This window comes from Tachypleus tridentatus, chromosome 9 (genome assembly GCF_004210375.1).
Source record: "Tachypleus tridentatus isolate NWPU-2018 chromosome 9, ASM421037v1, whole genome shotgun sequence".
NCBI classification, from domain to species: domain Eukaryota; kingdom Metazoa; phylum Arthropoda; class Merostomata; order Xiphosura; family Limulidae; genus Tachypleus; species Tachypleus tridentatus.
Window position 1 is genome coordinate 122,090,044 of NC_134833.1, and position 17,769 is coordinate 122,107,812.

Sequence of the window (17,769 nt, forward strand, 5' to 3'; positions counted from 1 at the left end):
GATCCAGACAGACGCACCACTAACCTAAGTAAATACTAACTAGATCCAGACAGACGCGCCACTAACCTAAGTAAATACTAACTAGATCCAGACAGACGCACCACTAACCTAAGTAAATACTAACTAGATCCAGACAGACGCGCCACTAACCTAAGTAAATACTAACTAGATCCAGACAGACGCACCACTAACCTAAGTAAATACTAACTAGATCCAGACAGATGTACCACTAACCTAAGTAAATACTAACTAGATCTAGACAGATGCACCATTAACCTAAGTAAATACTAACTAGATCCAGACAGATGCACCACTAACCTAAGTAAATACTAACTAGATCCAGACAGATGCACCACTAGCCTAAGTAAATACCAACTAGATCCAGACAGATGCACCACTAATCTAAATAAATACTAACTAGATTCAGACAGATGCACCACTAACCTAAGTAAATACTAACTAGATTCAGACAGATGCACCACTAACCTAAGTAAATACTAACTAGATCCAGACAGATGCACCATTAACCTAAGTAAATACTAACTAGATTCAGACAGATGCACCACTAACCTAAGTAAATACTAACTAGATCCAGACAGATGCACCATTCCCAAGAGAAAACGAAGTAAAATATTGATCAGACACATCACAGCTCAGGATACTTACTTACATTTTGATTGAATACATTATTTCCCAAAAATAAGTTCAAGGTAAGTATTAATGTGAGCAGAAATGGCATTACTCAAAATGAATATTAGATTTATACAGTACTATCTAGACATATCTTTACCTGTTTATAGAATTATAACTTGTCACATTACTGCCAAAGATATTATGCTAAATATCTATAATCCACTAATTAAGATATGTATTTGATAACATGGACCTGACTTGGCCATTGATCAGGGTCCTCTGTATTTTGTCCTTATATAGATCATTAGCAAACTACAGAACCAAATTGCACAAAATTTGGAAGAAGCTTTCTAAAGAATATGCATTTAATAAGCATAAAAATCATTGAATTTAGTACTTATGAGATTGACAGATATACATTGTAAAAGAAATAAAAGTAAAAATTCTTGTCTTAAATTTCCTTTTTAAATGTCATTAACTTGAAACCTGTTGAGCATATCCAATAGTTTTTGTCCAATAAAACTTGTATTATTCCTATATCATATAAAATCTGTGAAAATTTGCATAAGATTATTAGTTTACACAGTGTTAAAAAAACTAATAAAATGTGAAATAAATATGTGAAGTTCAGTTTTATTTATTTATTTTTGTTGATCAAAATCTTGTATTTTCTACATGCACTTAATTTTATGTTACTTTATATTTAATAACCTATTTATCATTGCATTTTTATTTTATTCTCTTGTCCACTGAAGCAATTACAAATCCTGATACCAAAAAAAAATCGGTATGATCAAATAGGGCATTTAAATATCATTGTGCAGTGTATCATATGACATTTTACTGAATTTTGGTCTCATACATTGGCTTTAATTCATAAGATCACAATCTAACTGATATGAGGTGAGCTAAGTTTTTTCAGATAAATAATGAACATCTGGTCATTGCATAGCTTTAAGGTAGTTTTCATCAAATAATTTCTTTTACATCAGAGTTTATCTTTTGGAACTAACATCCACATGGCATTCTTGAAGAAGTCCCATTTACTGAATGTAAAGTAAGATGCAACACAACTATTTCATGAAACAGTTGGAAAATTGTTGGATGCATGTCAGAAAAATGCACAATAGTGTACCAGAAAGTTCTTTAAATCAGTTTTGATAAGGTGCTTTATCCTTGGCCAAATTTGTAAAAGATTCCACTTCTCAAAAGACACACATCTCAGAAGATATATCATTATCAATGACATTACTAGATAGAATTTTGCATGCTTAGCATTTATTTATGATAATGATGTGTCTTGCTGAAAAAAAGTGTTGTTAGTAAGATCTGTGACTTTTGAGAAGTGGAATCTTTGGAAAATTTATATATATATAAAGGGCTAGCCACAAATGCATAACTTCTGAAAATGATATAAAGTAGACATATCATTTTTCATAATAAATTACAGTCAAGTACAATATTAGCTTGACATGTCATGGCTAACAACAAGTACTTTTTTTACATTTCTAATCACATACATTATTGTCTGGAATACTTACAAGAATTAAATATTAAACATATCGCTTTTTTACGGAAGAAGACAGGTATTAAATTATAGTTTCAATTAGTAAACATATCACTAGTGCATCTAGTCTTGTTCATTCATAAAACATGCTGCGAAAAATATAGTGCTTTGTATTGAAGACTTCATGCAGTGTGTGAGGTGTTTCTCATGGAAAAAAATTACTAAAACATAAGCTTAGACACTTATCTTTCCTAATTAAAAGAGCTATTATGATATGAACAAGTAATAAAGACAAGGATAAGATTTCTCTCCAGCATCTGTAGAGCTTACCTAGGTGTTAGAAAGTGTAGATCATGCATATTAAAGAAAGTTGTCTCTTATGACAGTAAATGTTGAGAGTAGAAAGCTGTCTTCACAAAAATGCTGAAGAATATAAAATGCTGGACTTATTCTGGTGTATTTCAAAGATAAGTCCAAAAAATTTTAATGACTAAGTTGATATTAATGTGGTTGTATTTATTAAACTGGTTGTGGAAAAATGGCACTAGTACAGGTGGTAAATCAGTGGTATAAATGTACGTCAGGTGGATGACAGACTGTTAATTAAGCAGCAGGAGTTTTCAAGCACTTATTTGAAGAATTTTGTGATTCTTTTGTATAGAAAGAAATTACCATAGTAATTGTGATTTGCTCTTTAATTTCTCCCTCTACAGTTTAGCCAAATCACAGTTTCTCATTACCGTTTGGAAGAGCAAACCAAAAATATACAGTTAGGCCTCTTATTGTAGACGATGCAAACAGTGTTTGGATTATCATCTAAAATCCTTCACTCACCACTAATAACCTGAAATAGTTTAGGTGTTTGAATTACATATGATGATTTTGTTACAGGTCATCCTTGCAGACCTGAAGAATTCACTTGTAAGAATGGAAATTGCATTTTATCTTTGTGGAAGTGTGATGGTGAAAGTGATTGTGTCGATGGATCTGATGAAGATGAAACACTCTGTGGTATGTGTAATGCTTAATTATGTTCATCAAATAACATTGTAACATGTTTCCACCAAACCATGACTGTAAATACCCATTTTCAATCCTGAGGTTTCAAAATGTGGTTACTATGATGAATTTTTTCCCCCTTCAGATCTGTAAATTTGCCAATAATGTTTCAGACTTGAAAATAAATCCACTTGTAACCTTTATTTTTTAAAATAAAGTTTTATTAATGAAATATTTCACTTTAGAATAAAAAATATAAAGTTTTTTTCTCATTAAATGAAATATCTTTTATATTATTATTATATAAATTCATTGTTTATAATATAGCTTCTAAAATTGTTTTCAGACAGAGAAGGGATTATCTCTTTAATCTAAGAATTTTTGTTTTTGAAACTGCCCTCACACAAATCCTTAAGTAATTATTAGTTATGTGTGTGTTCATCAAGTTTTAGGAGATGTATAATAGTTTTATTTGTATTTGTTAGCATTTTTATTGTCTTCTAAGAATAAAGAAAAACTTTTGAATAACAGAATGAATTTTGTTTAGAAATGTACTTTCTAGTGGAAGTAATTATTGTATAATATTTGTCTGTGTCCAAAGAAATGAGGTTGTTCTGTGGTAAATATCAGAACAATATTTATTCTTCAGACCATAGTTTTTTTTTTTATTGTTAATTGTTCTGTGTATAAAGGAAATAGATCTGTATACCTAGGAAATTTTAATTAAAGAGTAATGTTTATATGTCATATCACTTTTCATCACAACTTGTTACACTATTTTAAAGGAAAGGAGATCTATTCACCTGGTAAATTTCAATTGTAAGAGTAACTTTGGTGGTTTGTAGTTATCAGTTGTTTTCTTCAAGGGAAATAAGACAATGTACTTGGTTAATTGTGTTGCAAAAGTAACATTTGTGTTCTAAGTGAGTTAACTTGTGTTTATTAATTATAATTATCGTCTGTTTCAAGAAGAACATGCTTGTCAACAATCTATATTTTATTATAACAATATTATTTTATATTTTAAATTAGCATGTAGGTGTTACTTATCATCTGTTTCAAAGGAAATATAATTGTTCACTTGCTAAGTTTTTGTAACAGTAACATTTGTATTCTGCAGAAGTAATTTGTATTTATTAATTATTGTCTGTTTCAAGAATAGAAGGTTTATTGACTGATAAGTTCTTTTATAAGAGTTGTATCTGTATTACTGAAAATCTGGTTAATGATTTTTGATCTTTGCATTTAGAAAAATTAAATATACTGTCCTAGTAAATTCCACTATAATGGTAATATTGAAGTTCTTGAGGGTCTGGTATGTAATTATTAATCTTTACATTTGTAAAAGTTAGATATACTCTCTTAATGAATTACCACTGTAGCAATAACATTAATATTTTTGAAAGACTGGTTTATTATTATTGTTTGTATCCAGAAAAACAAGCCTGTCCACCTGGTAAATTCCGTTGTAGGAATAACATCTGTATACTTGAGAGTTTAGTTTGTAACGAGGAAGATAATTGTGGAGACAACTCTGATGAAGACGAAAAACTCTGTAAGAGTCATGTTATTAAGATGTCTGAAAAGTTAAAGTGGCATAAACAAAAAGAAAATACTGCTTTAAGAGTTAGAGTAAACAGAAAATGATTAAATGGAATATTTTTAATCTATTTTAATCATATTGAAGCCCTATATAAATATGTCTATGTGTAGATTTGAGCACTATACTTTTCCAAATCATAATTAAAATGTGAAACTGGTTAAGGTTACTTCATTAAAGGTGTTGAAAGATATAAAACATTTTAAAAGAGATGAACTGTGCATTTGCAAAACCTTGTCAAACACAAGTGGATACAATGTTTTATGTCACTGGCTAGCAACTTCTCTCACTTAAAGCATGTATTTTTTAATGTAGTTTAAAGAAAGTTCTTTATGTTCCCTTTTGTCAACTCTGCTAGTATTCTTAGAATGTACCTTAGAAAATTAATAGTAGTTTGTAATCAAAGTTTTTAAGAAGTGAAAATTGTCAGTGACCACAGTAGGTCCTGTATAATATAAAATATATACCAAACTAAACATGAGCCACAAGGAAAGTTGATAATATAAAAAAGTGATAGAGATAGTATGTATAGTTAAATGATCTTTCTTGCTTTGCAAGAATTTGGGGAGTAAATATCTTAAAAAACATATGCTCATTACACAGTTACAAGTCCACATGTGCTCAGCAGTAAATTGTCTGCTTTGAAATAGTTGTAGTAAAGTAGAATACATCTACAGGTACTCGTAGGAACCCATGTGGCTCAAAGAAATTCACTTGTGATAATGGCCACTGCATTGGACTCAGCTTAAAGTGTGATGGTTCTGACAACTGTGGAGATAACTCAGATGAAAAAGACTGTGGTATGATGTTCTGCTTTTAACTCTTGAGTTACGGAGATACTTTATTAGGCATTCAGTTATAATACAAATTACATTTTATTCCTTTAATACAAGTTTAAAGTGACTTAGTGTTGTGATCTTCAGTAAAAACAAAACTTAATATAATGTTTAAAATTTTCTAGTGATTTTAAAATATATTTGAAAGGCACACACACTGTCATTCTCGTGTTAATAAAGTTACAAGCAAGATCATTTATTAAACTTGTTGTTTCTCTTTTTGAGTAGTGCTTAGTGTAAGGTAAGATTTGTTTATCTTAAAAATCCTATGATAAAAAATCGAAGATTGCACTTTGGCTTTTCTTCGAGCTGTGTTTTGTTCAGATTATATAAAATAGAAAAAAAAGGAGAGACACAAACATTTCATCTGTTATGAAAGATGTTTGCAATTATTTAGCATATTTAAAACATTATCAGATGATCATCCATTAAGTATGACATCAGTGCAAAAAAGAAGATCAAAAATATGTTGTACTTTTGAAAGGTTCACTTATCTTGATTATAAAGCTAGTAAATAAGATGTTGTAATTTGAAAGTACTGAAGTTTTATCAGTTTATATAATGCACTTTCAGGTGATCATATTTATACATATTTCAGATCTTGTACTATTATTAATGCTTCGTTAGTTAGTAATCTGTAAAATTTCAAAAAATACAGACTTTACTATATATTATGCCAGGTATTAGTCCATACAGTTTTGGCAATTAAAATAGTACTCAATGCTTTATTGGATGATGAACTGTTTGGTTTCTAAGTTACACAGGTTGATAAATATGGATCAGGCAATAATTTTTTTACATTTGCAGTGTTACACTTTTTCATGTTGTTAAAATTGCCACTGTATAATGACAAATGTACCTAGGTACTGAATCAGACTATTATGTTATGAAATAATGAGCCACAGAGAGCAGACATACTTTATTTATTATATTTAATTATCTTACTCTGTGTGTGTGTATGTGGAATTTGGCTTTTAATTATCTCTTAAGTTAGATGAAATGTGTATAAGCAAAAATTGATGATAATTCTTTCAGATCCATGCAGTTTCGGTACTTGCTCCCAAATTTGTACAGTTAAAAAGTCAGGAAATTCTAGCTGTTCTTGTGCTGAAGGTTTTTATCGTATTGAAGGAGATGAGGATGGCTGTCATGCAGAAGGTTGGGATTAATTGCAATTTTTATACTGTAGATGTTCATAATATTATGTCACAAAATGTTTACTTTTTCTTGTTCCTAGGCAGAAAGTGTTATTTCCCGATTGCTTATGCCTAAAGAAAATGGAAAAGACCTATTTTTTCTCTTCAGACTTTGCTTTTGTGACCTGGGAGCATATAATGAAAACATGATGGGAGACTATATTTGGGTGCTGATACATGAAAGTGATTTACATTACAGTCGCAAATCCCAAAAAACTACTCACTTCTAAACATTTTTGTATAACTTTAGTATAAATACATGTAAATTTCGATTCAAATGTTGTTTTATTCAGACCTTATATAAATGAAAAAGTGCAAATTTGCCCGTTTTTACATAGAAAATAGGTTAATTTCTAAATTTCATTATCCAGGTCACAAAAGCAAAGTTTGAAGGGAATAATGGCCATTTTCTGTACTTTTACAATATAGAGCAATTAAGGAATAACATATACTATCCAGGAACAAAATTTGTGTTACATAATGTAATGAATGTTGATAAAACAAGTGTATGAATGTGTTTAAGGATTTGTTAATCATACTTTAAATGTGGCATTATACTAATCAAGCACTAGAGGAATATAAATAGTATATTTTGTTATTCACACAGTAGTAAAATGAAAGTATCACATTAGTTTTGTAAATATTGAATATTGACATCAGACCCTTTTTTTTTTTACAAAAGAAATAAGTATTGATTATTTAGCATTACTGAGAGCATCATATCTTTAGAAAAAAAACTCATTTAAAGACTGCAATTGAATACAAAAAGGAAGTTAGATTTTTGAATTTTCTTGGTAGGTGATCAACCTGTGTTACTGATTGGCACTGAGGGTATATTGGGATCCATTAATCCTTATAAAGTTGACGGTTTCTCTGAACTGCTGGGAGTACCATCTACTGTTAGCCGTGTGGAATCCATTGACCTGCACTTCAAGTCAGACCAAGTGGTCTTCTACTGGACAAATACCCATAAAAAATCAATTTACAAATATATCAATCATACTACTACTGTTAAAAGAATAAAGAGAGAAGACAAATCTCAACCAATTACTGTGGTAAGCTGCAATGTTTTCATTATAAAAATATATATATATATTTGTCAAATGCTTTTTCTGTCATTGTTTTTAATTATATTCCTCTTTAGGTCGATCTGTTATCAGACATATTGTATACTAATTGTGCATTTTACAGTAAATGCTTAGTACTCTCATAAAATGGAAGAAATCTTGATTGTTTTTTCTTGTAATTATTGGATTAAATTGTAACTAAGAAGCTGCAAGCATATATAAGCCTAATATGTAACTAAGTATAGGTATGTCCTTAGTTAAAATAAACTTAACCTGTTATTCAGCATATTTGTGCTGTTAAGAGTAATGATTACATAAAAACTTAAAATGTGATGTGTAATCCCTTTTAATATCTTTATTTTGCAAGTTTTTCCTAAAATTCACTTATTGGTATATATAAAAAAGAAATGCTTTCACATTTTTTTCCTCAAATTGTATTCCATTTCTGTTTAGCTTTCAGAGTTTTCTGAACCTCGTGGTATTGCTGTGGACTGGCTTGGGGGCTACCTGTACTTTGTTGATGCTGGTACTGACACTATTTCAATGGCAACTCTGGATGGTTCTCATCTGAGGACATTAGTAACAACAGAACTGGATCAACCTCATGACATTGTACTGGATCCTTCACATGGGTATGAAAAAAAATTTGGCAAAGATTTTATTTTTGTAATTTGGTGTTTATGTAGACCATAGTTTTGTAGTGTATACATTTTCACAATTTAGTTTACAAATTATTGCTTGCATTGACTTTGTTTCTCTTTTTTTCTACGTTTTATTTATTATTATAAAAGTAACTAAACTGTAAAAATTGGTTAAATCTTTAGTGTAGTTAAGGCTAGATTACATAAATAATAATGCTATAATAAAAAATGTTTGTAAGGCACATGCAAACAGCTAGCAGTAGCTTGTGGGTAATATAATTTGATAGCTTAAACTGGGCCCCACATTCCCCAAGTGATTTACAGCTTATAATAGCATGAATAATACTTAGAAACAGTTGAAAGGACAATAAAACTGTACAATTTAAATATAAATAAATGTATACTTTTACAATTTTAAATCTACTTAGAATAAACAAATCTGGTTTCATGTTACTATTTGAAATCATTTTAGAAAGAAAAAAAAAGTAATTTTGATTTATTGACCAATCTTTTTTAGAGTTATACAGTGGAAAATATAACAGATAAAATATTGAGCTTCATCCAAATGTTTGTTTGTTTTGTGCAAAGTTACACGAGAGCTATCTGTGCAATGTGTCCCTAATTAGTAGTGTAAGACTAGAGGGAAGGCAGCTAGTCATCACCACCCACCACTAACTCTTGCACTACTCTTTTACCAATGAATAGTGGAATTGACCATCACATTATAATGCCTCCACTGCTGAAAGGTTGAGCACAGTGTGATGTGATGACAGTGATTCGAATCAGCAGCCCTTAGATTATAAGTCACACCCTAACCATCTGGCCATGCCAAGCCTTTTTATTGAAAAGAAACTTTTGAAATGTATTTAGGAGGTTTTAGAGATTATGCTGATGAAATTTGAGATGAAGAAAAGTATTTTTCATCTTAACATAAAAATCACTTGTCAAAAAATGTGGACAAATCTTTTCTTTCTTTTTTTTTAGTTTATTAAAGATACTTCACTAAAATCCGATTTTTTTGCATGTGAAGACTTTTAACGTTTTTTGCAAATGTGTTAAATTTTATGAAGAATACATATATAATTTTATGAGGTGATCTGATGAAAAAAAAAGCCAAGGTATTTTAAGTTTAATCCTGCCTGGCAGGATTTAAGAATCCTGGAAATCTGAGTATAGGTAATAGGAGAAATTTGTTGTAATTTTCTTTTTTCTATACTCTTTATGAATTCAGTATATCCTGTGACCACATTGTTCTATTCTTTATGGAAGGTTTCTGCTAAAATTTTAAGAACTTAGTTCTTGTTAGATTTCTACCTATTTTTATGCTTCATAGGTTCTCAGAAATTTTCTGCGTAGACTTCCTTAGTTTCATTAGAAATGTATCTAATTATAACTGCTGGATGATGAATTTTTCTTTAATGTACATTTATATGTACCTTCGTATGGAACTTTGCTGTTTTTCCTTTTTCATTTCTCTTTGATTTTTCCTTGATTACATTTCTGTCTTATATCCAGTTAAACATTAAATCTAGATCACTGATATCAAAATGTGTTATTTCTCTCTTCAGTTAAAGTAATGTTATTCTAATTGATTTTAGTTTCCAATATGCACTATATAAAAAGAAATATAACAAACTTCTAGAATAAATTATCTTCACTAACTATACATCTTACCTTTTACTCACCCTGCTTCTGTTAACATAAAAGCTTACCAATTCTAGATCCTCTTTTTTAGATTAATTGTCAAGAAAACAACTTGTCTCAGGCCATAAATACTTAGGAATAATAATAAGACTTGCTTTTTAACATTCTTAATGTCAAGTTTGAAATTAAGTAATTCTGTAGAGTTGTTAAATAGCTTAGTTATCATACTTAAGGTAGATAAGCTAATAAGATTTGTAGATTCTAATGTCCTTCATTAAACCCTTTCAGTATTATTATTAGTTATTATAGCTCTGGAGAGCTAATATTTTTATTTTCCTTTATGTACTAATTAAAGCTTTTAGTCATGAAAGACTTTTCATTGGATTGCATCAGAATAAAGTTATGAAATTTTTTTTGTTAAATATTGTGTGGTTTGAATATATAAGATCTTGGTGTGCTAGCTATAGATTTATCTTCAAGCTTTGTTTTATATTTTGTACTGTTTCTGTTCTTAGTTATATGTATTGGACAGACTGGGGTCTTGACGCCAAGATAGAAAGAGCACAACTTGATGGCTCAGAGAGGATTACTTTTGTGAAGAAAAATGTTCAGTGGCCTACAGGGTTAGCAATAGATTACCCTGCCAGAAGACTTTATTGGACTGACCCAAAAGCTCGCACCATAGAATCTATTCATTTAGGAACCAAACAGAGGAGCTTAGTGAAAAAATTCTCAACAGGTTTGTTAGCTAGTTGTGATGTGTTTTGAACATTTGATATCAATTTATAATGAGAATAACAGTTCTGATTATAAGATATCAAAACTATGTTTATTGTGATGTTTTCACAACATCCAAGCAACACTAATGTTACCTCAGAATACTGGATGTTGTCAACAAAAAGTTAACAGTTTTTCATTAGCAAAAAAAGTATTTCCTTTATAACATTATCAAATCATGAGATTTCATCTATAAGAATGCATTCACAAGTGAAATGAGACAGGAGGGAATCCTCAAAAGCTGTAACACTTGAAATTCATTCAGCCAGGATTAGAGTAAATTAACATATGAGACATTGAGCATGGTCAGTTACATTTATCAAAAGGGTTTGACTTTCTGAGCCAAAAACTACATTTAGATCTCAAATCAGTCAAAAGATTATAGAACTATGAGCTAAATGTTTGTACTTGAAAAAACTTGTAGGTCTCCTGTGGCTTCTATCCCATGGGTAAAAATAATAATATAAGAGTTTACTTTGTATAAAACATTTTTGCTAACAAGTAATTCCTTTCTTGAAGCTTGCAAATACTGAAATAAATAGCAAATCGTTTTAGATAATACAATAGAATTTTTTTGTGTTACTTCAAGTATACAGATCCTATGAATGTTATGTTTAGCTCATCTTGATAGTTTCTGCTATATTTCCTCTCGGAAACTGGATCAAAACTCACACACTTGGTAATTTTTCATATTTGTGTGTCTAAAACTAAGTTGGTATTATTTTTCTAGAACTATGTATATTTCATATGTATATATACATAAAAGATTGGATTTTTCATTGTTTATTATGAGACTTGTTCATTTATTTGTTGTTCTTAGCTTTTTCGAATCATCAAATACATGAAATAACTTTTTTGCTGTCTTTTGATGTCATTGTAAAGCAAAGTATTTAAATCTTTTTCACTTTGAATACTTGTGATTATTATGACCTTCCAGTGACATGCATGTAGACTACATCTTGTAAATATTATTATGACCTCCCAGTGGCATGCATGTAGCCTACATCTTGTAAATATGAAGGGAAATATATATATATGTAATGTTTATGGAAATATCAAATTTCTAAAACTACTGTTTTGTTTTAGTATTTCATTAAAATTTCTTAATTTATGCCCTTTTGTGAGCAAATGTTTTTGCATATATGTAAAATAATTATCGGTTACATATTATCCTGTCATACATAAATAGCTATAAAAACGTTTTTATATAGATAATACTGTTATGAACCAAGATAGTGGTTTATAGTAGAGATTTTCAAGGTATTGTACAAAACCCTAATAGAATGTTTAGTCAAAAAAATCACCTTAAACAGTATGGATGCAGCTCAAACAACACTTCTAACCTTGTACTCTTTTACTACTGACTGCTATGCCTGGATGCGTAAAAATGCACAAAAAATCATGCATGTAAAATTTAGAAGGGAATAAAAAATCCACTCAAACAACCTATTTGTAATTATTATTCTCTTGCTGGCCCAACACAAAAACAGCTACGTATATTGCACCTAAACCTTTTGTAGAATACTAAACGTAATGTGATTTTATCGAATGTTGTAAAGGTTATCTGTTCCTTGTATCTTTTATGTAAGCTAAAACATCTTAATTCTTGTGTAAACAATGTTATCATTATCCTTTTAAGTTAGCTTTCTTACAAATATATAGTGTTTCTTTAATGATGTTAAGTCGGGTGAAACAGGAATTACTATCCAGTAATAGATGAACATTAGATTTCTGTAACACATAGACATTTAATGCTTTGTACACTATGCAATTGATGTTTTTAGGAAGCCAACCCCTATATTATATATGAAGTGAAGGAGTACAAAAAAATCTCTAAAAATAATGTTACATTTTATTACACACATTTATAGAATAATTACTATAAAAGACAGAGGTTTAAAGAAATGTTTTAGGCATATGTATTTTATTTGAAAAGACAGCTTTTCTACTGGTAAAATTTAAAACTTTCTTGGTGGTGGTTGTTTCTTACTATAGGCATTTATTTGTCCACTGACATGCATTATATATATAGATAATGTAATTACACAGAAATTGTAAATACTTACGATATTCTCAGACAAATCTCTATGGCAATCGCAAGCTGCAGCTTAACTATTTACCTCTAGAACTAATGTGATGAAATAGTCAGTAGCTACAGTAAATTATCATGAACCATATAAGCTAGCTACTAACTATATTTATTATCATTACAATGTATGAAGTTATCTACAATATCAAGTAATCTTTTGCCTGTAGTTGAACATTTTGAACATAAAAAAGCCAGCAAACAAGATAAATAAAAAATTAGAGTTAAAACCTGCAAGTAAGGATTATAAAAACGTAAGAATACAAAGCTGGAAATGCTGTAGACATTATTTACCCAAATTGCAAAATGATATTTTGACTTCAACACATGTAATTCTAGGTAACAGCATAGAGCTAACATAGTGGTTTGTAGTTTGAGTAAATAATGTTTACAGGTCTACAGTATTTCCAGCCTAATTTCCTTACCTTTTTTATTATCCTTATTTGCAGGTTTTAAAATTCACAATTTATTTTTTAATGTATATTGTTATTTTTGCATAAGGTGATATTTTCTTGTTTTATTTGTTCACATACATGATAAATGTTGTGTTGTTTGTAATGTATTTCTTAAATATATTGTCTAGATAAACCATTAAAGATTGAAGTTTTTGAGGACTTCCTCTTTGTGACCACTTTACACCAAAACAGTGTGATGCGTCTCAACAAATTCGGTCATGGAAATATCACCTACCTGAAGGCATTTAGTGGAAAGATTAATGACATACTAATTTTGCAAGAAAAGAAGCAAGACCCAACCTGTAAGTCTTTCTGGCTTAGCCCATAAGCAGCTGCTTTATTTTATATATTGTCCATACAACTTGAGTAAATGTTTTTGTATTTCCAATCAATACTTTTTCTCTCTTTCTCCTCACTATAAAACTTAATCTTTCAAAGCTACCATATAAACTTCTACTTTTCAGAAATAATAAGTCTCATGCTTTACTGTTCCAGTTGAAACTCCTCTAGACTAGTAAAACATATTCTTATCAATTTGTCACAAAGTTACTGGTTTGTTTCAAGAGTTTTTGTTGTCCTCCTATGTTATCAGCACAGGGAATAGTAAGCTTACTCTGTGTTATTGTCATAAAATAGATGTTGGTTTTCAAGAGTAATTGAAAGTTATCTGCTTTACCTTTTTCAGTGGAATGTTTGTGTTCCGCTATGTTATTGGTACTTGATTGATAAGCATATTCTATCATTTTCCAAAAACATAGTTACTTATTTTCAAGCATAATTTTTAAAGTGTTATCTTTTACCTTTACAACTGAAACTCCATGTTCTTCTGTGTTATTAGTACAAAATTAATAAGTTTATTCTATTCTCTTGTCAAAAAGTAGCTACTAATTTTCAACACTAATGGTAAGTCTCCTGTTGTATATACATCCAGTGGAACCTTTTGTATTCTATGTTATCAACACAAGACTGGTAGGTTTTTTGTTAGTGTTTCAAAAGGTAACTACTGCTTATAATTAGTGATTGTAAGTTTCTTGTTATATACATCTAATAAGACTTATTAAATGTTTAGTCTGAGTTGCTTAAGCAAGTATAATATTTGCTGCTACAAAAGTACAATGATGAGTCTACTCTTCCTGTCTGACCAATGATAGTTTATTATTTTATGTGTCATTGGTGCAAGGAATTAAAACTTTATTGTATTCAAAATGTACACTGAGCTGCAACATATTGCTGTTATACTGAGCTTTGTGGCATGTGTCATATATTACAGTGTATCTGTTCTACTGAGTTGTACATTGTGTACAGTATACTAGAGTATTTTACTGTTGTTCTGAATGGTATGATGTGTACGGCATATTACAAATAAATCTTTTGTATTGATCTATATGGTATATGTACTATATTACATAGTATATGTATATTACTGTTCTAAACAGTTCTGGTGTGTCAAAAATACTGCAGTATTTTTCTATTATACTGAGCCATATGGTGTGTACAGTACATTGTTATTTTGGGCAGTATGTTTTGTACTATGTGTACAGCATATTGTTATTATGAGCAGTATGATATGTACTCTGTGTACAGCATATTTTGCTCTATATCTGTTGTACTGAGTTCTACATTGTGTATACAACATATTTCACTATGTATATCTGTTGTACTGAGTTGTTCTACAGTGTGTATACAGCATATTTCACTATATATATATTTGTTGTACTGAGTTGTTCAGTGTGTGTGCAGCATATTTCAATATATATATATGTATCTGTTGTACTGAGTCATACAGTGTGTGTAGCATATTTCACTGTGTATCTGTCTTATTCTATTGTACAGGGTGTGTATAGCATTCTTCAGTATATCTGTTGTACTAAATTGTGCAGTGTGAACAGGATATTACAGTGTCCTACTAAGCTGTACAGTATGTTGTGCTAAGCTATATAATACATATAATATATTACTAGTGGTATGATAAGTTTGATAATGTTTACTGTAAGCAAACACTGCTATGCCTTTACTGAGATTTATAAAATGTGAAGTTTATTACAAACATAACTGCTATTCTACAAAGATTTATAATTTATATGTTATAATTGTGAATATTACTGTTTTTTCCACTGAGATTTGCAAATGTGAACAGTATGCTGCAAAAAGTATTGTTTGAATGAGATTTGTTATAGAGTATACTCAGAACATTGATTTTATTTTACTTAGGGGTATTATGTTTACAACATAATATGAGAGTATTAGTTTCTGTCGTGCTGAGATTTTGTTAGTGCATAAGGCTTTGAATCTTGTTCAAGTTTATAGTTTGTGTTTTCATCAGTGACCACTCCATGTAAGAATGACACTTGTGGACAAGGAGCTCTGTGCATGGCTAAATCTCGCAATCAGACTATTTGTTTGTGTCCAAATGGTATGGTTGAAACACAGACTTCAGAAGGAAAGATTGCATGCACTGTTCTTCCTCCTACTCCACAATCAGGAATAAGTAAGTTTGTTAAATATATGTTTATAAAGTATCATTACAGTACAGTGTTTGTGAAGAAAGTATAATTAATCAAGTTTTGATGAACTGTAACAAATACTTGACAAGTGTTTTGTTTGCTTTCAGCTAACTTGTCAAAACCACAGATTTTATAAGAGGTATGATGATAACATTTAGAAATATCTAGCAGTAAATTATCGATGTTAACCCTTTTACAATGGGCTCAGTATAATATACACCAAGTTATCTTCACAAAACTTGCTAGACATTTTGTAAAGGTTACAGTTCTTCTGTACACAAAAACTCAGATTGTGAAAATATCAAGACTGTTTTGTTATTAATATGAGTGCCAGATGATTTTATAATATGATTAAAAGAATATTCTTCATTCCAAATATCTCAAATATTATTTGCATAATCTATAAAACCTCCTAAATACTTTTCAAATGTTTATTTTCAGTAATACTTGATATTTTATTTTCTATACCCTAATTATGTGGGGTTTGTCACTTGACCTACCTCATAACCATCATAAAAAAAATAGGAAATAAACATAAATTATGTTTTTTTTATGCTAAAGTAACTGTATATTATAACAACAAAATACAAATGTTTAGTTTGAGTTGTTTAAGTGTCACAACACTATGTATTTATTATTTTTCATTATATTGACCTTCCAGTCATGTTTAGCTAACCTTACAAAACTTGCATTGACATGGTGCACGTGCACTAGTCATGTATCTAGTAATATAAAACTGACCTATAGTCTTCCCTGTCTTGGCTGTGTTTTAGTGGATTAGTATTTTGTAACAGATACTTACATTTCAATTATTATACATTATATATACGTATACAGATTATTACTTTTATAAGTAACTTATTAAACTTATTTTTCTTAAAATATAAAAGAATAAATAAAGAAGTAAAGCACACAATTATTTCTTCTAGTTATGACCTTGAACTCAGTTGCTAAGCCTTTTAAATTTTGCACACATTTTTTTTAAGGTTTTATATATAGAGTTGAATAAGAAAAAAATCATAAATAACTATACTGATACCATTATTTAGGTTTAAAAAAAGATATGAAACTTTAAGCAGACTAAAGACACAACCTGTCTTTTTGAAATATTAGTTTGAAAGACCATGATAGCCTTTTCAAAGATTAAAATGGCTGATAAAATCCACTCAGGGGATATTCTAAATTGCTGATTGGTTACTCACATGCCATATATTGACGTAAGTGTATAAAAGGGACCATTTCCAAAAATAGAAAGAGGTGAACAGGGCCACTGTGTTTGATTTGGTACATAAGCCATATTTCAGCAAAATAAAAAGATATTAGTTTCTTATAATATATTATAGCTTGTTAATATTGGTAATTTGAGCTCATAATTTGTATGAAACTATAGAGTTAGTACTTTGACATCACAAAAATCTAATTTTAAACAGTACTGCATTCAACATACCACATAACTCACATGATAGCATGGCCTTTGACCCCCCGACCCATCGAGAAAGGGTTAAATATCTATCAGCAACCAATTGATATTTTCGACTAACTTATTTAAACCACAGAGTTTATAAGAAATATGGTGGTAACATTTAGAAATATCTAGCAGTTAGTTATCTGTATTAAATATCTAGCAATAACCAAGTCAAGTGTGCAGAACACTGAGTAAATTATATTAAGAGGATTTGGAGCCTCACTACTTTTTTATTGTCCATGTCATCTGCCACATGTGTTTGTGCTCTTGACAATAGTTTTATAGTGCACTCTATCCTCTGTGAGGCTTTCATGTCCAAGGTACAGCACTTTCCTGCTTGCTTTTCATTACCATCTAGT

The 17,769-nt window shown here is 29.8% G+C and overlaps 1 protein-coding gene across 4 annotated transcripts in view; it reads left to right on the forward strand.

The window, feature by feature from the left end:
- Positions 1-17,769, forward strand: part of LRP1 (LDL receptor protein 1) — a 253,189-nt gene that overhangs the window by 216,275 nt on the left and 19,145 nt on the right. For all 4 annotated transcript variants that reach the window (XM_076456984.1, XM_076456983.1, XM_076456986.1 and 1 more), the window contains 9 exons: positions 3,032-3,151; positions 4,575-4,694; positions 5,417-5,539; positions 6,611-6,733; positions 7,570-7,826; positions 8,292-8,470; positions 10,639-10,862; positions 13,570-13,743; positions 15,765-15,929. In XM_076456984.1, coding sequence (XP_076313099.1) covers positions 3,032-3,151; positions 4,575-4,694; positions 5,417-5,539; positions 6,611-6,733; positions 7,570-7,826; positions 8,292-8,470; positions 10,639-10,862; positions 13,570-13,743; positions 15,765-15,929 — 1,485 coding nt within the window. The remainder of the gene's footprint in view (positions 1-3,031; positions 3,152-4,574; positions 4,695-5,416; positions 5,540-6,610; positions 6,734-7,569; positions 7,827-8,291; positions 8,471-10,638; positions 10,863-13,569; positions 13,744-15,764; positions 15,930-17,769) is intronic.